We start from the raw sequence: 20,082 nt of genomic DNA, 5'->3' as shown, positions 1-20,082 counted from the left end.
AATCTTTACCTTGACTTCAAGAATGCTTGAGTCCATGAATTCATTCCAGGTGACCTACCCCTGTATTCTGGTCTTTGGGGTCTTTTACTCCCCCATCCCTTTCCAGCCCTCATCAGAAACCCCAGGGAGAGAGGATAAAGAGAGAAGAAAAGAGAATTGAGGACAGTTTAGAAAGATCCTCATTAATGGATCAGTGAAAGTTGAGAGTTCAAACAATGAGTCAGAGAAGGCATAATGGGGGACCCAAAGAGCAAGGTGTTTCTGAAGTTAAGGGAGGAAACATTATGTAGTAGTAAATTCCAATAGTAGCAAAAGATCCATCAGGGCCAAGGACAATGAGAACTGAAAAGAAATGCTATTCTTTTTGTCAGCCTTACATAGAACAGCTTCATTAGTATGATGGATCTTGACAAGAGAAAGAGTAGTGAATTTGAAGATGTCTTTATCAAGAAATTTTATAGGACAGTAACTAAATGAGACACAGAAGAGTGAAGGAATGAAAGAAAGTTTTTATCTTAAAGCCTGGGGACACATATCATATTTATAGAAAGGGGAAAAGACAGTGACAGAGAAAAGAGAAAGAGAGAGAGAGGGACACAGACAGAGAGAGAGACAGAGAGAGATCAAAAATACACAGAAGAATGTGGAATGACTGTTAGATCTCAATTCTTAAGAAAATAAGAGAAATTTGATCAAAGGAACAGAAAAATTGATTCATCTTTGTGAGGCCCTAAGATTCAGTTTAACTCCAAAATTTTATGCTATGTTAGGATATGCCCTGCTAAATGGACTGGACCAAGATGAATTTTATTTGTTGCACTGAATCCATCAACATATTTAATAATTGAAAAATCAGTCCTAAATTTACAACTGGAAAGGATCTTAGAAGATCTTAGCTTTCTTTTAAATGAGGCAACTTTGATAGATGAGGTAACCAAGACAAAGTGCAATGACTTGGAAAAAAATAAGTTATGACTTCATATTTATTAATACCCAGAGCCCCTCAATTTATTCTCCATGTCTGTTAGACCCAGACCCAAAACACTGCGAGAATAATTATATATCCATCTTCATCACTAATGATCCTCTTTCAAAGTTTTGTTTACCACTCAATGAAATCAAATGCCATGAATTAAAAGACTAAATTGAACCCATCAGCTACACAGTACAGGCAAATGAAACAGGTATAAAACACTCACATCCATTCCCAAATGATTGCCACCTTCACAGGTGTCCCCCAGGAAATATTCTGCTTGGTTCCCAATTAACTATTCTGCCACTCCCTAACAGAGAGCTTCTGGGGAAACTGTGCCATAGCTCTAAGGAATATTGGACTTCTCAGTTCTTGAAATAGATAGTCATTGAAACCCCATATAAGTCTTTGCAGTCATGAACAGAGCACCTGATTACATGCTAGAGGTCAGAACACAACTGTCATTTCCTTCCCTATTCTACTGAATAGTTCTACTACTTGATATTGCATCCTTCCTAAGATGCCCTGTCCATCCCTTTATGAATGGAATTTGTTTCTGAAAATTTCACATCTTGTTTTTGAGAGTAGCATGTACATAAACTCAATTCATAGCTTTGGCTCAGGAAGATTGTAGATTAACAGACATCTGTTCTTTACCCTGTGGGACTGAGAATTGACAAGGTGCCTCTGTTAGAGATGGCTCCCTTCTAACTGAGGCCTCCCACTTGTGCTTTCCTCAGCTCCAACCCCTGAGCTTTAGGACATCGGAGAAATTTCCCAAGACCAGGAGATGGGACAAGGGTGGAGGGGAGGAAGCTTAGCATATGTAGCTTCCTCAGACTACACTTAGTAAATCATTGTTAACCACCTGTGTCTTGCCTCCTCAAAGGAGCCCTTGATAACTACTGGCTATTCCTTATATTAAATTTTTTTTAAAGTCTCACACAGGCCAAATGTATTTGACCTAAAAAAAGTCCTTTAAACTTGTCCTGCAAAGCTAGAAATGTCCAACATACCTTATATGAAGACAAAAGAATGGAACTGACTATGTATAGGGCTTCTGAACCTTTGTTGTAGTATGGACTCATTTGGCATTCTAATGAAACAAATAAACTCCTGGGAAGAATTTTTTTTTCCTTTTTTTATTATTTTATTTGTTTTCATTGTTCTGTAATCATTTCCATCTTAGATTTTTCTCCTCCCTCAACTCCTTCCCACATACCTTCCCACTCCATCCCTGACATGGCATACAGTTTTATGTTGCATGGAAGAACTGAAATGAATGGGAGAAATCATAAAACAAACCAAAACATAATACAAAACAAAATGATCTGCTACATTCTGTGATCAAATTCCATAGTTCTTTCCCTGGATGTGGAAGGCATTTTACCTTAAGAGACCATTGGGAATTACTTAAGTCCTTGCATTGCAATGAAGTACTAAGTCTACCAGAAAAAGTCCTTGCACACTGTGGTTGTTGCTGTGTACAAAGTTCTCCTGGTTCTGCTCCTTTCACTCAGTATCAGTTCATCATTTCCAGGCCTCTCTGAAGTGTTCCTGTTTATCATTTCTTATAGCACAATAGTATTCCATTACGTTCATATACCACAATTTATTCAGCCATTTCCCAATTGATTGGCCTCCCCTTGAATTTTTAGTTTTTGGCTACCACAAAGAAAGCTGCTATAAATATTTTTGTACATGTGGGACCCTTTCTCATTTTTATGATCTCTTTGGGATACAGTCCTAGAAGTGATATTGCTGGGTCAAAAGGTATGCACACTTTTGTAGCCCTTTGGGCATAATTCCAAGTTGCGCTCCAGAATGGTTAGATCAGTTCACAGCTCCACCAACCATGAATTAGTGTTCCAACTCTCCCACATCTCCAATATTTATCATCTTTCTGTTTTGTCATGTTTGCCAATCTGATAGATGTGATGTGGTACATCAGAATTGTTTTCATTTGCATCTCTCTAATCAATAGTGATTTAGAGCATTTTTTCAAATGACTATAGATAGTTTTAATTTCTTCCTCTGAAAACTGCCTGTTCATATCCTTTGACCATTTATCAATTGGGGAATGACTTATATTCTTGTATATTTGACTCAGTTCTCTATACATTTTAGAAAGGAGGCCTTTATCACAGACACTAGTTGCAAAAATTCTTTCCCAGTTTTCTGCTTCCTTCCTAATGTTGGGTACATTGGGTTTGGTTGTGCAAAAAATTTTCAGTTCAATGTAATCAAAATTATCCATTTTGTTCTTCATAATCCTTTCTATCTCTTCTTTAGTCCAAAATTCTTCCTTCTCCATGAATCTGAGAAATACACTAATCCTTGTTCCCCTAATATGTTTTTAGTATCAATCTTTAGACCTAGATCATGTGTTCATTTGCAATTTATTCTTATGTATGGTGTCAGACATTGCTCTATGCCTAATTTCCACCCCATTGTTATACAGTTTTCCCAACAATTTTTGTCAGACAGTAAGTTCTTATTCCAGAATCTGGGTTCCTTGTATTTATCAAACAATAGATTGCTATATTCATAAACTACTGTGTCTTGAGTACCTAACCTATTCCACTGGTCTACCCTTCTGTTTCTTAGCCTGTACCAAGTGGTTTTGATAATTGCTGTTTTATAATACAATTTGAGATCTGGTAGAGCTAGGTCACCTTCCCTAGCATTTCTTTCCATTGGTTCCCTTGACATTCTGGATCTTTTGTTCTGCCAGTTGAATTTTGATATTTTTTTTAGCTCTGCAAAATAATTATCTGGTAGTTTGATTGGTATGATGCTGAAAAAGTAAACTAATTTAGGTAGAATTGTCATTTTTATTATATTGGCTCTGCCCACCCACAAGCAACTGATTTTTTTCCACTTACTTAGATCTGACTTTATTTGTGCCAAGTGTTTTGCACACTGTGTTCATATAGTCCCTGGATTTGTTTTGGCAGGTAGACTCCCAGATATTTTATAGTGTCTACCCTAGCTTTAAATGAGATTGCTCTTTCTAGTTCTTGCTGATTGGCTCACTCACTCAGTTCTGTTGGACTCGCATTCTGGGCTGATATGCCCAAGATCCTGCAGTGCAGCTGCTGCCTCTGACCACCCGGGGCTTCCTGCTTCTGCCCTGCTGTGGGCTGCACTGTGTGCTCCTCCACCCCCCCAGAACAGAACCTTCCCATTGACCTTTTAGTCTGTCCTGGGCTGTGAATCTGCCATAGTCTGTCTCCTATTAGATTCTGCTCCTCCAAAATTTGGTCAGATTCTTTTTTTAGAGGTATCCGAAGTAGTTTCTCTAAGAGCTTAGGTGAGTAGTTGCTCCCACTCTGCCATCTTGGTTCCCAAAGAATGTTATTTTAAAATGCTCAGAATGAAATAGGATTATATAAGAAACTGTGTATATTGAAATTCAGTTATCTATATCTACACCTATCTATCTATCTATCTATCTATCTATCTATCTATCTATCTATCTATATCTCTACATCTCTATATCCATATCTATCTATCTACAGATGGTCCATGGTCAGGACAGTACATACCCTTTGGTTTATATTGACTGTATATGTCTTTGGGTGATAAATGACTGCAGAGTAGTCATAAGGCATCAGATTATAAAGGAAACACTCAGGGCAGCCCAGAAAATGGTAGAAGAATAGTTGGGAGGCACAGCCCTGGAAAGAGATGATGTGACTGTATCTCATGAAGTGGAGCAACATTTAAGGAGAACTTCCTGAAGGAAAAAAATGTGTCAGATAGATTTTCCAGGAAGAAATATATGGGGGTGTAAAGTTGGGAAGAAGAAATTATAGCTGTGAGAATGAGCAGATTACCCAACAGAGTGAGGTGGTAGAATGTCAGAAACAGAAAGAAGAGTTCAGTTTCCAGCCCCTTAGTGTGAGTATTCCCATGAGGATGATCTTAATCACTAGTGTGTGATTCTTCAGTTGCCAAGAAGGATCTAACCCAGGGAAAATAAAATAAAATAAAATAATAACCCAATGGAATGTCACAAGTAACAGAGTAAGAGAATCACAGAAGTTTTGAACTGGAAGCTAACTCAGGGCTAACTCAGGACTCATCTGGTCCAACCCCTATCTAAATGGTTAACCCACGTACAACATCATTGATGCCACTCCTGACCATCCCATCTTTGCTTATAGATCTTCAACAATTAGGAAGCTACTACTTTCTAAGATAACCCATTCCACTTTTTGATTACTTGAACTGTGAGAGAAAAAATATCATAGACCATCAAAATATATTTCTATGTGCTCTTTACCTATTGTTCTTAGTTGTACCTTTTGAGACCAGGCAAGATAAATCACAATAGGCAGATGCATTTTCTTATTAGAAAATAAACTCCTTCAAAACAAGGAATATCTTTCTTGTTGTACTTGCAAAGCACTTGGTTATTTTCTTGTTTCTTTTTGGCTTTTTGTTTGTTTACATTGTTTGTTTGTTTGTTTACCTTGTTTGTCAGATTTGTTTTCTGCAGGATTAGTACCCACCACCTGCAGATGCCTGATTGCTTTAGCTGGATGTCACCCCCTGTCCATGATTGTGAGTGTCACCCTTTGACTTGGTGTCAATCAAGCTCTGGATTTCAGCTAAAGAACTGATCCCTTGAATGGGACCTCTTGGGGCAGGGATAGCTGTACATCTAATCTCAGCAGGAGGTAGTTTTGGAAGAAGAGACCTTTGTGCCTTACCCAAAGACTGTGGGTCCCATTCATTTGAGGGGGGAATGATGGAGTGCCTGTGCTGAAGGCCCACACTAAGAAATTGTTTTATGTGCTTATTTTGTGTGATCCCTGTTATATTATTGTGAAGTACTGCTAACATCCCACTACCACCAAGGCAGAAACAGAGGAAGCAGGGAGATGACTGTTCCACACTCATCCTTTTGGATAATCTTGGTGTTCATTAATTTTAACTCTAGTCAGGTGAAGTTTTTTGCTAGAGTGTTGTGTGTGGGGGGTGGTTACCCAAAAAAGGAAAAAACAATCCAACACATCAATCTCCATCTCTTTCATTGTTCATTTCCTTATTAAGTATTTCTCAGGATTTAGAAGGAATATGGATTATGAATGTCACAAAGATTATTAAAATAAAAGCAAAAGTATTTCTAATCAGCTAATTCACACCTCTGCTAAGGAAAATCTCCCCATTTTGGGTTAACTTGCACTCTTTGCTCAATCTTGAACTGCATCGTAACTTGGACTAAATTCATTATAAATGTCCTTATACTTTACCAAAAATGTTCATATACTTTACCAGAAATTTCCAATAGCATAGAAGCAGAGACAAACATTGAAACAGAACAGGGCTTCTGATTGTAGGCTGCAGGGGCTGCTACCTAGGAGTTTGAATCCCTTCTTTTCTCCAACCTTCTTTTTACAGATCAGAGGGGGAAATGGATTTTAAAATTATCAGACGAATAAAGGGACCTGGTGTATTCTCCAAGCAATACTACAGAGAAGCATAAGAAAGATGGGTGCTGTGAAGTGGACTTCAAGTATCTCATTAACCACCACAGCTTCCTGCTCAACTGTCTCCTCTGGTCTGCTATCACAGACTGCTATCACACTTGTCTCTCCTGAATTTCCTGCATACTTTTTCATGGTACAAAGTCTCAATTCCTCTTCTTTTCCCTGCTTTTTGTTATAGTGGCAACACTGCCTCTAATGTCTTGGCAGGATAATGGGGAGCTAACACTGCTCACCATCCTCTTTTTTCTTCTGCCTCTTCACATAGTTTCTCTTTCCTAGCTGTGTGGCTTCTTCCTAGAAAGCCCTTTCAAAGTGAAAAGCCTTAGGAACCATGAGTAATTCTGGGCAAATGTACACTGTCATGTAGAAACTTAAAGCCACCAAATCTCCATGGCAAGATTTCTGTGGGAGTGGTGACATTTCTCCTTTCTTCTTGAAACACCCTTGAGTGTACTGGACACCTATAAATATAGATCACAGACAACATGACTAATATAAACACTCAATATAGCAAAAATAATTATCCCCAAACCATAGGCAAGGACTGTTTAAGTGACTCAGTGGCTAGATTATTTGCACTATTAGGTGACCACATGTTGATCACACATACATAACCATATTATAGTAGAAAATAATCACATATGGTAATGACATCAATGTATAGCAAGCAGGAATATCAATTGGGCTATATCATATTACTACATGCAAAAAGGTTACCCATATGTAAATAAACAAAAAGTATATAACTAATTGATATGTCTAGCACAAGACTAATACTAGTATACAACCAAATAGACATAAACTGCAAAATATAACTCCAGATCATGAAGCATTAACTCATGTGTTAATATATGCCAATATATAAAATATCATGCAAGGCATTTATTTTATAGGTGAGTCTTATCATCTGTTTGCATATAGAACTGCTTCTCCTTCTGATTCTACAACAGCATTTTAGTCTGATCATAAGTCAGATGGCCTAGCTCTTGTGTGATATGCTAACTTTTCTCTACACTTTTAGTTGAGTTTATTGATGACACAGACCTATCATCAGCAAGATCAGATCTATAGGCTGTACTTGTTGAGGGCTCAGGCTGGCTCTAAGCTTTTCCAAACACAACGAACTACATCTATAACATAAGTGTACAAAATCCCAAGTCCAAAGTTCCTAGCCCATATTTTCTATTCAAGATTTTGAAACTGAGCATACCCCAAAATTTTATACCTTATTTTTAGAAGGAAACAAAAGAAAATCAGAAGATACTATATGATAACTGGACATAGGAAAAAGCCCATAGTTGGAGAAAGATGGGGGGCCTGAAACTCAATTGAGAGTAAGGTAGGAGTTCTTAGGGGAGAAGTCCTAAAGAATGGCTTCAGTACTCTCAAGGGGCAAGAAAATAGCATAATTATCTCACATTCTCTAAGCAGTGATGAATTATTGTGGAACACTCTATGAGAACTACATCCAAGAGAGAAGAGGGTCCCTGGGTCTTTTACCCAGAAAAGTAGTTCTGATAAAGTTCCATTTCAAATCTGAGTGAAATCCCTGGATGCAGAGTAATTCTGTGGCTACCTGAAAGGTAATGGATTTTGTTCCAGGTCTTTTTTTTCAACTTGGTGTGAATCTTTATGATTCAAGTGTGTTTCTTGTAAACAACATGTTGTTGAATCCTGCTTTCTAATCTATTCTTCTATACTCTTTCATACTGTGATTGAGCTCATTTAATTTACAATCACATTGTACATTACTTGTACATTTTCTTCCATTATATTCTCTTATACTTTTCCTTCTCTTTTCCTCCCCAATTCCTCTTCACAAAGAAAGAGGTAAGGAAAGAGCATGTTCAGCCATAGTGCTCTATGCCTAATGCAGTCTGTTTCTGCTACTCTGCCCCTCTTCTCTTTTTCTCTCCTAGACTCCAGATACAAATTTTTGGCCTTTGTTCATTTATCTCTTCCTCTTTCTCTCTCTCATTCTTTCTTTCTCTATCTTTCTTTTCTTTCCTTACTCCCTCCATCCCTTCTTCATTTGTTTCTTCCTTTCTTTCTTTTCATGGAATAAAAACTGACTTGTCTTAGCAAAGGATTGGCTATGGGGAGTAAGTGTGAGATTGAGAAGTCAAAGATGATATCTCAATTATGAACATGAGTGATTGACAGCATGGAGTTACCCTCAATAGTAATGGAGTGATGACACCTCCAACAGAATCCATGTAAACATGTGGGTGATACCTGGGCACAATTGTGACTTTATAAAGTTCTTCTGTCACCCAAACCCAAGAGACCTAAATCTTTAGCATTGTGCTACTATTTCCATTTCTTTACCATGAGTATATACACAGTGAATGGTTAGTTCAAAATAATAGCATCAAAAGATACAATTACAAGGACTTCTGGGAGCAAAGATGGCAGAGTAAGCAGTAAGTCACTCTCACTCTCCTTATTAGCCTCTAAAAACCTAGAAAATATGACCCTAGGAAAAAAAATCTTGTAACATTGGGAGCCAGCAGAAAGATGGAATGCAGCAGTCTTTTAGCCCAGGAGGCTTAGGGAATTAAGAGGAAAGGTCCCTTTTGCTCTGGTGGAAGGGGAGCAGTATAAGATGGGAGGTGTCCCAACAAACTACCAGCAAGACCCACCTCAGTAAATTAAAGAGAGATCTTAAGCCCCAGGGTGGTGGAGCAGGCAAGTGCCAACACCAGGACCCCCTGAGTGGCTTGACACAGGCAGAGGAACCAGTAGACTACAGCTTTGAGAACCACTATGTGCACCCAGTGGGCAAACATTTTCCGGAAACCAAACCACCTTGTGATTCAACACAACTCTAGAAAACACAGTTTCATGACAGCAGACATCCTCAAACAGCCAAATCTCTCAGTACTTCAGCACAACTCCAGGAGGTATGGCTACAAGTGGGCAGGTGTCCCCCAACAGCCAAACCTTCACATGCTTCAGAGCACCCTGGGTGAGCAGGTATCTTCTAGGGGCCAGACTTGACCCTTACCCAGATATTTTCAGTGTAGTCCCTAGGACATGCAGAAAAATCCTACCTGCCCTCAGCACATGCCAGCCACCACCACTAGGACCCCAGCTCAACACCAGGTAAACAGCCACAGCCCTAAAGTCTCCAATTGCCAGCACCTGAGGCCATAGCACACAAAACCAGTGACAAGGAAAGGAAGCTTGCGACAGTGCCCATTGTACTCCAGCAGGATACCTCAACTTAAAAGCCAGGAAATAGGTAAACATTATAGGAAGAAAAAGGAGAAACAGATAATGACTACAGGTTCTTTTTGTGAAGACAAGGAAGATCAAAACACAAATTCAAAAGAGGATAACATTGTTGATATACCCACATCCAAAACCTTAAAGGGGAATAGGTACTGGTCTCAAGCCCAAATAGCCTTCTTGGAAGAGCTCAAGAAGGATTTTAAAAATCAAATAAGGGCAGAAGAAAATTTGGGAAAAGAAATGAGAAGTATGCAAGAGAGAATCAATGGCTCTGAAACTGAAGGACAAAAATTGACTGTAGAAAACAATTCCTTAAAAGATATAATTTTCCAAATAGGAAAAAAGTGCACTACAGAAAACAACTCCTTAAAAAGTAGAATTGGCCAAATGGAAAAGGAGGCACAAAAATTCACTGAAGAGCACTCCCTAAAAAGTAAAATTGCCAGGAGTAGTAGGGTAGAGTCAAGATGGTGGAATGAAAGTTGTGATCTCTCTGAGCTCTCCCCCAAAACCCCTCTAAGTACCAGTAAAAAATGACTAAACAAATTCTAGAGCAGCAGAACCCACAAAATGACAGAGTGAAACACATTTTAAGCCCAAGACAATCTAGAAAGACTATAGGAAAGAACTGTTGCAACAGTCTGAGAAAGAATCACAGTTGCAGACCTCAGGGAACTAAATCACTGGCAGCTGTGGTGGTTTTAAGACTTTTCAACTCCCAAGGTCAAAGACAACTTAAAAATGGAATGGAACAAATTATCTCTCATAAACCAGGCAAGAAAAAGCTTTTTCAAAGCAGGGAAAAGGGGTGAGGTGAGAAGATAAAATGAATCTTTTGGCTTAAGGAAGGAATAACATGTACACTCATTTTGGTATGAAACTCTATCTTATACTACAGGAAAGTAGGGGAGTAGGCGATAAGTGGCATGAGGGGATGACAGAAGGGAGGGCAAATGGCAGGAGGGAGTAATTAGAAGTAAACACTTTTGGGGAGGGCCAAGGTCTAAAGAGAGAATAGAATAAATAGGGGGCAGGATAGGATGGAGGGAAATATAGTTAGTCTTTCACAACATGACTATCATGGAAGTTTTTAGGAAAACTACACTTATATAATATATAGCATATATTGAATTGTTTGTCTTCTCAGTGGGGATGGGTGGGGAGAGAGGAAGAGAGAGAAGTTGGACTTCAAAGTTTTAGGAATGAATGTTGAGAATTGGTTTTGCATACAACTGGGAAATAAGAAATACAGGTAATGGGATATAGATATCTACCTAGCCCTATAAGGAAAGAGAGAAAATAGTGATGAGGGAAAGGAAGGATGTGATAGAAGGGAGGGCAGATTGGAGGAAGGGGTAATCAGAATGCACTGCCTTTAGGAATGGGCAAGGATAGAGATGGGCAGAAAATTTGGAACTCAAAATCTTGTGGAAATGAATGTTGAAAATTAAAATAAATTAATTAATTTTAATAAAAGAAAAAATATTTGAAATACTGGCATAAATGGATTTTTCCATATATTGATAAAAAAAAAAATCTAAAACCATCAGCAAGCATTATTTGTAATGGGGATAAGCTAGAAGCCTTCCTAGTAAAATTAGGTGATAAACAAGCATGTCCACTGTCCCCAATGTTATTTAATACAGTATCAAAAATCCTAGCAATAACAATAAAAGAAGAAAAAGCAATAGAAGAAATCAGAATTAGGCGATAAAACTATCTCATTCTGCATATGACATGGCAATATACTTGGAAAATCTCAAAGACAACTAAAAATTAGTTGAAGAAATTAAAATTTGTATCAAAGTCTCAGGACATAAAGTAAATCCACATAAATAATCAGTATTCCTATATATACAAATAAACACTTCAAGAAGAGATAGTAAGAGTAACCTCATTTGAAATAACTTTAGACAATATAAAATACATGGGAGTACACCTGCCAAAACAAACCTAGAAACCATGAAAGCAAAATTCTTAAAAAGAATTTTTTTTATACAAATAAAATAAGATTCAAATATATGGAGAAATATGCATTGTTCATGGGTAGGTAGTGGCAATATAATGAAAATGAGAATTTTGACTAAACTAAGCTATTTATTCAATACCATCCCAATTGAATTGCCAATTATTTTTGCTGAATTAGAAAAAATAATAGTTTTCCATTCATTTGGAAGAAAGAAAAGTCAAAAATATCAAAGGAACTAATGAGAAAATGTAAAATAACGAGGTTTACCACAACTAGATCTTAAACTATTTTATAAGGCAGTAATTATCAGAACTTTCTGGTACTAGCTACGAAATGGAAAAATAGATCAATGGAACACAGTAGACATACAATTTACAGCAGCACAAAATATAGTAACTTTGTATTTGATAAGTGTAAGTAATTAACATTTTGGGATAAGAATTCATCATTGATGAGAGAAATGCAAATTAAAATAACCTTGAAATAAAAATTTATACCTATCAATTACCTAAAATGATTGAAGGGGAAAGTGACAAATGTTGGAAAGGATTTGAAAAAATTGCAACCCTAATTGATGGTTGTTAGAATGGTATACTGATCCTGCTATTTTGGAGAGCAATCTGGAATTATGCCCAAAGAGTTATTACACTACTTATATCCTTTGATCCAGCAATACCACTACTAAGTCTATTCCTAAATATAGTTAGGGAAGAAGGAAAAGAACCTATGTTTCTAAAATGTTTATACCATTTCTCTTTGTGGTGGCAAAGAATGGGAATCTATAAAAAGGGATACCCATCAACTGGGGAATGGTTAAACAAGTTGTGGTATATGATCATGATGGAACTCTTGTGTGCTCAAAGAAATAATGAGTTCAAAGATCTTAGAAAAACATGGAAAGTTTTCCATAAAATAATGACGATACTGATAATCTTGCGCCCATTAGAAGAGGGGTATTCCCAAAGATGGCAATGAATTCTGATTATCAATTAATGACAAAATGAATATTACAATGACAGGCTGAACCTTTTCAAATGAACTTTGATTATCTCATTTTCTTACCCCAGCCTTGGGCAATCAATTCTAATAATAATAAATTCTAATAATTCTAGTAATAAATATTCTAACAATAAATAAATGATAATAAATTCTAAAGAATTTATTACCAACCAAACCTGACTAGAGCACAATGGCTTCCCAACCTGGGAGAGATCTGAATAAGATTGTTAGAAAACTTAGTCCAATCTTGTTATCAATAATGTCTTTCAAGACACTGAACTTTTGAAATTAGGTCTTTAGAAACTAAATGGAGGAACTCTGAATGTCCCCAAATCATTGGTTATTAATAAGCATTTCTCTCAATTCTAACATCAAATATAAAACCCTTTGTATGGCATTCAAAGCCTTTCACAACCTCTTGCTTTCAGGTCTTCTTACACCTCACAGTATCTTCCCCATATGCTTTGCAAAGCAGTGACATTGTCCTCCTTGCTGTTATATGAACAACTATTATATCACACTCGTTTGATTTCTCATGAAAGCTAGACACTTCTCTACTTCTCTCCAAATTATGCAGGATGCCTATGACATTACAAAAGGAAGATAAAAATTGTCCCCCCTTTTGTGACTTCCTTCTTCAGTTTGTCACTTGATCTTACTGATACTATCTAATTGCCATGGTAGACTCTGTGTTCTTTTCTATTTTCCACTAATGGAACCAACTCTCATTCTTCTGCACTGGCTCAGAAGGGAACAGGAAGCAATTTCTTTTTCTTTAAATTAATTCATTTTTTTCAGTTTTCAACAATCACTTCCATAAGTCTTGAATTTTCTTCCTCTCCCTCTCCCCTCCTTCCCTGAGGGGGCAGGCAATCTTATATGGGTTCTACACATACATTCTTACTAAACACATTTTCACATTAGTCATGTTGTTTAGAGGAATTAAAATGAATGGGAGAAATCATGAGAAAAAAACAAAACAAAACATAACATAAGAGACAATATTCTGCTTTGTTCTGCATTCCAGTTCTGTAGTTCTCTCTCTTGATGTGGATGACATTTTGCCTCAAGACTCCTTTGGGGATGTTGTAGGTTCTTGCATTCTGTGAAGGGTTAAGTCTATCAAAAACAGTCCTTGAACACTGTGCCTGACTGTGTATAATGTTCTCCTGGTTGTTCTAATTCAGTATTACCTCATTTAATTCTTCTTTTATTTGATAACATTAGTATTATATTTTCATCTGCAATATCCAGCAATAATGGTTACTGCTTATTATTTTAAAGAAGGTTCCATTTGTTCCTATGCTCTCCAGTGTTTTTAATAGGAATGGGTGTTGTATTTTGTCAAAAGAGTTTTATACATCTATTGAGATAATTGTATGATTTCTGCTAGTTTTCTTGTTGATATGATCAATAGCACTAATAATTTTCCTGATTTTGAACCAGCTCCGCATTCCTAGAATAAATCCTACCTGATCACAATGTATTATTCTTGTGAAAAGTTGCTGTAATTTTTTTGCTAATATCTTACTTAAAATTTTTGCATCTGTATTTATTATGGAAATTGGTCTATAATTTTCTTTCTCTGTTTTGAGTCTTCTTCCTTTAGGTGTCAGAACCATATTTGTGTCATAAAAAGAATTTAGTAGGATTCTTTCTTTGCAAGTTTTCACAAATATTCTATACAGTATTGGAATGAGCTATTCTTTAAATGTTTGGTAGAATTCACTTGTAAATTAATCTAGCCCTGGAGATTTTTTTCCTAGGGAGTTCATTGATGGTTTGTTCAATTTCTTTTTCTGTGATGAGATTATTTAAGTTTTTAACTTCCTCTTCTGTTAATCTGAAGAATTTATGTTATGTTATATAAATAATAAACTTTTGGTCAATTTGATTTAAAAAAAGAAAGAAGAAAACTTAAATACCAATATCAAAAATGGAAAAAGTGAACTTACCTCCAAGGAAGAGAAAATGAAAACAATAATTAGAAATTATTTTGCCCCACTGTATGCCCATAAATTTGCCAATTTAAATGAAATGGATGAATATTTTTTAAAAAAATATAAATTATCCAGATTAGGAAGTTAAATACTTAAATAAAAACAAACCTGTAATAGAATGTTGAAATTGCTTCCATTGCTTTTGTTTCACTCAGTTCTGCTTGACTCTCATACTCTGATTATTTGTTTGAGATTCTGCACTGTTGCTTCTAATTCAATCTGCCCTAGTAGTTCCTTCTGCGCTCCAATATGGCAGAGTCTGTGCCGGTTCAGCCTGTGTGTTCTGTGCTCCCCCAACCCCATGTAACAGATACTTTCCATGAACCTTTGGGGCTATCCTGGGCTGAAAATCTGCCACATTTTGTGTCTTAGTGGATGCAGTTATTCTAAAATTTGTCCAGATTCTCTTTTTAGAGGTAACTGAAGGAAATTGTAGAGCTATGGTGAGTCTGTGCTCTCACACTGCCGTCTTGAGGAAGCAATTTCAACACTCCATTACAACATTGCTTTTTTTTTCCATTTCCTCTCACGTTTTTCATCCCTCCAAAATATTAGAGATACAGCTCTAGCCTCCTTATGTTACAGGTGACTGTTTTTCAAATTGTGTATATACTACATTGGTGATAACAAACTTAAATAGAATGGGAGTCATTAAAGTATGCATAAGGATTTCTGTGGAAGGATATTGATTTAGAAAAAATACAAATTAATGTTATGTGTATTTTAGCACATTTTTATTTTTAAAATATTTCCCAATACATTTTAATCTGGTTCAGGCCATACTTTGGAGTGTGGCTGCTTATGATGCTTCCAGGCCCTGTGTTTGACATCTTTGCACTAAATAATACAAAGAAACAAAGAGAAAACAAAAGAATAATGACACTTGAGGGAAGTTTTAAGTTTGCACTAAGACCATGGCACTTTGTGAACAGATCATTAAAAATAATAACTTTCCAGCATCCAAGTATGGTTAGATTGTTTAATGCACATAAAAGAGATAAGGAATAATGAAACTATCATTTCAATATTTTTTTAAAAATTTGACAAGATGTCCCTGCAAGGACTTATCTCAAAAAAGCATTCAGTGTTCAAATATTGCACAGATTATTTTATGTTTGATTTTCAAATGCAGTGTCTTTACCATTTCAGGGAATGTTCTCTCACATTGCATCTAGAACTATCTCTATTGGTTGACTGTTTTGCTTCCATCAGGAAAGCTCCTTCGCTCTGTTCTGTCTGGCATATATCCTGTTCTGTATACCTTCTCTGATTTCTATTTTGCTATGATTTGTATCATGGGTCTCTGCTTAAAAATATAATAAAGTAGCCACTCTCTTATTGACTTACTGTCTTACCCTAGGGATTCTACTCCACCAGTCAAATGTCAGGAATTTTCACCAGTTGATAGTATAGCTCTTATTGATACTTCTAGTTGACATGCTTGAGCGTAGTGGTGTTATCTAGCTTCCACTGAGGGATCCAACTCTCCCTCTTCATGAACTGAGAGGAAAGGAAAGAAACAGAAAACAATTTCAGTACTCCATTGTGACTCTGGCCTTTTAGATTTTCTTCTCACCTTTTTTTCCTATTCTTATAAGATAGAGGAGGTACACCTCTGACTGAAAGACAGGGGGTGGGTGAGTTGGTCTGTCTACCTTTACATGCCCTCTGATAGGATAAAAGAACTAAGAAGCAGTTTGCTTATAAAGGAAAATCAGCCAACCAATACGTTTGTGGAATAACAGTTACAGATGCAGAGTGAAATAAGCCAGGAAAACAATTTACACTATAACCATAATAACGGAAGAGAAACCATATTAAAAGATTTCAGAATTCTGGTAAATGCAATAACCAATCAGGAATTCAAAAGACTAGGACGAAATGTGTTTCCTAACTCTCAGTAGAGAAGATTTAGACCAGAATTACAGAATGAGAGGCACAATTTTAGACATAACCGATTTATTGATTTTCTTGGCTTAACTATGCTTACCTGGAGTATGCTCCATTTGGGGGCATATAGAGATGGTGGGAAGTGATAGAAATTTAAAAAATAAAATAAAAGGAAGAAAGAATGCATCAATAAATCATTTTAACATGTATTAAAAAGAGAAAAAGGAATTTCAGAAGGATATAGACATGTATGTAACTATGACAATTTTGTTACTAGAGTATGAGATTGATATGCTTTGAAGAACAGTACATGATGCAAGTGTGTAGTTCCATATGCATTTTTGTTTTCTTTATTTTTTTATGCACTGAAATGCTAATGTTTGTTAATATTTATTAAGTTCATAATAAAAAGAAAATACTTGTTAAAATATGTAATTATATAGATAATTTCATTATGAAACATGGGGAAATGCATACACACATAAGCATATTTTGTAAGAATCAGCTAGCTCAAAAGATAAAATAATTTACAATGACTTGCAGTTTCTTGAAATGTAAAAAATGATTTTGAGAATTGTAGTCACCAAAGAAGAATCAAGTTTTGGCCAGCAGTACTCAGAGGCTTATTCATTCTCCCATTTTACATAACACTCTGCTGAGGGCAAATTTCACATCCTTATTCCTTAAACTGTAGATCAAGGGGTTCATCATGGGGGCCACAAGATTATTTAATATCTGAACCACTGAGCCAAGCAAGGGACTGGGAGTAGGTTGTAGGTAGATGATGATGATGGGCCCATAGGCACAAAGGATTGCTGTGAGATGCGCACTGCAGGTTGAAAAGGCTCTCTGTCTGCCTTCTGTGGAACGTATTCTTGATATGGAGATCCCAATACGAGTGTAGGAAACAAGAATGAGAAAGAAGCATATGAGAGACAAAATGCCAACATTAGTGAAACTAACCCACTGTGCTAATGATGTATCTGCACAGGCCAGAGGTAAAACAGCAGAAATGTCACAGAAATAGTAGCCTACTTGATTTGGTTCACAATAAGGTAACTGGAAAGTAAGGGATGTCAGGATAGTAGCATGAACACAGCCAAACGTCCAGGTGCTTGTTGCCAGAATGGAACACACATGATGATTCATGATAACTGTGTAACGTAAAAGTTGACAGATGGCAACAAAATGATCATATGCCATTACAGTGTACAGGAAGCACTCAGTGGAGCCCAGGAAATGATAGAAGAACAACTGGGCTGCACATCCCTGGAAAGAGATGGCTGGTGTCTGACCAGAGAGATAGAACAGCATTTTGGGTGAGGTGACTGAGGAATAACAAATGTCAAATATAGACAGGTTTCCCAGGGAGAAATACATAGGGGTATGAAGGCGAGAGGAAGAAATGATGGCCATGAGGATGAGCACATTCCCTGACAGTGTGAATAGGTACAAAGACAAGAAGAGAAGAAGGAGCACTGTCTCCAGCCCTGATGTCTCAGGGATTCCTAGCAGGATGAACTCAGTCACAACTGTGTGGTTCTTCATTTCCAACGCACAGTCACCTCTTCACTATCTGTGAAAGGAAATATGTAATTTAGTTTAATATTTTCTTTTTTTTAAATACACAGCTTTTGAAGACAAGAGAAAGAAATGCTTCAAATTGCCCCAGAAGTTGCAGACAGCTGCTGTCAGGGTCCCACAACCTCCAAGTACTAAGTATCCAAGATGCCTCTGTCACAAATGTCCTTACTGAATGAGACAGAATGAATGTAGGTCAGAGGTGGTGTGGAAGAGAAGAGATGGTAGACTGACTACTAAAATGAAGGTCTACAGAGCTATTGTGCTGACCTCATTGTTGTATGCCTGTGAAACCTGGACAGTCTACCAGTACCAGTATTCCAGAAAACTGAATCACTTCAATTTCAATTGTCTTAGGAAGATTCTGAAGATTGCCTGGCAGGATAAAGCACCAGACACTGATGTCTTTTCTTGAACTAAATTGACAACCATTAAAACTCCATGCAGAGAGTACAACTGCGATGGGCTGGCCATGTTGTTCACCTGCCAAATGTATGCTTACCTAAAAGTCTGTGCGACAGAATCCTCACATAAGGCAAGCATTCATATGGAGGTCAGAAGAAGTGACTCAAAGATGCTCTCAAAATCTCTCTAAAAACTTTGGAGAGATTGTATGATATGAGAGACAAGGACATGGGATTACCCACCATGACATGCCCAAATGAAATATGATATTGTGCTTTATGAGCTAAGCAGAATTGAAATAACTCAAAAGAAATGAGATGCATAAATTTAGAGAATCCACTCCAAATGTACACATGGACTATTTATGCCTGACATGGGGTAGAGCATTCCAGGCTCATACTGGTCTGATCAACCACAGTCACACACAAAGTAACTTGATGCTAACATAATGATGTTGTTTTGGTCTGCTTTGAAAACAAGAGAAAATCACCACCACCACAACCACCAGGTTGGTACCAAACTGTTGGAGACTTCAGATATCAGGCCAAGGCAGCCTCATTTTATCCTAGAAGCCATTTGGAGTCACCAAAATTTTTTGATCTAGGAAGAAACATATTAAGACATGTGCCTTACTAAGACTATTTTGACATCTGTGTTGTGGATGGGTTAGAGATATATGGAGACAAGCATTAGGGAAACTAACCAAGAAGCTATTAACAATACAAATTAGAGGGAATGTGGCTCAAAATTATAGTAGCAGTAGTGTAGGTAGAAAGAAGGAAGAATATTTGAGAGATATTGTGGAAGTAAAATTGACAAAATTTGATAACTACCATTCAACCAAACCAACAGCATTATTCAAAATTTTTCCTCACTAAAACAAAGTGGGAAAACAATGATTCAGTGACCAACAACCTAAGAAAGAATTTACCCTTGCTTTTAGTTCTTGCTCATTCAAGTTGATTACCCAGGAGTTCTAGCCACTTCTAAGAACCAGTGTATTCTTGGGAACCTTTGGGATTCTAGGCACTTCCAAGAACTAGAGGGTTCATAGAAACATTTGAACTCAATATGTTCACTTTTCAAGTGTTCCTTCTTTCTGTCATCATTTAATTCCAATCTAAGGTATTAAACTTCTTTAATTTTCCTGACTCCTGATCCTATTTACTACTTGGATTGAGAAGTCTATTATACTCAATCCCTAATTACTTCCCTGTCATTCTTCTTTTCCTTCTTCCACCTTTACTTTTCACTCAAAATTGATATCTTCTCCCTCTTTATGTTTTACTCATTGTCTACACACATAGAAACCCACAAAAATGAATTTCTACCATTTATTTAAAAGAGATATACAAATTCAGAGTAAGGCAATTGGAATTGAGAATAAAAGAAAATTATATTGAAACTTAATTCATATGCTATTCCATCTAGCTACAGTTTCCTGGGCCTAGCTTGGTCTATCACAATTTCATTTTGTGTTAATACTTCAATTTCCTTGAAGTCACCAGAAATTAATGATATCTCTCATCCTAG

At 36.8% G+C, this 20,082-nt stretch overlaps 1 protein-coding gene across 1 annotated transcript; it reads right to left on the bottom strand.

The window, feature by feature from the left end:
• Positions 1–17,190: 17,190 nt before the first annotated feature.
• LOC140507860 (putative olfactory receptor 10D4) lies at positions 17,191–18,117 on the bottom strand. Its single transcript, XM_072615727.1, has one exon. It carries the CDS (start codon positions 18,109–18,111, stop codon positions 17,191–17,193), a length of 921 nt encoding a protein of 306 aa, XP_072471828.1. The 5' UTR covers positions 18,112–18,117.
• Between the last annotated feature and the right edge of the window lie 1,965 nt (positions 18,118–20,082).

Source organism: Notamacropus eugenii, chromosome 5, assembly GCF_028372415.1.
Source record: "Notamacropus eugenii isolate mMacEug1 chromosome 5, mMacEug1.pri_v2, whole genome shotgun sequence".
In the NCBI taxonomy this organism is placed as follows: Eukaryota; Metazoa; Chordata; class Mammalia; order Diprotodontia; family Macropodidae; genus Notamacropus; species Notamacropus eugenii.
The sequence above is the reverse complement of the archived record's forward strand: the minus strand, read 5'-3'. Positions and strand labels throughout refer to the sequence as shown.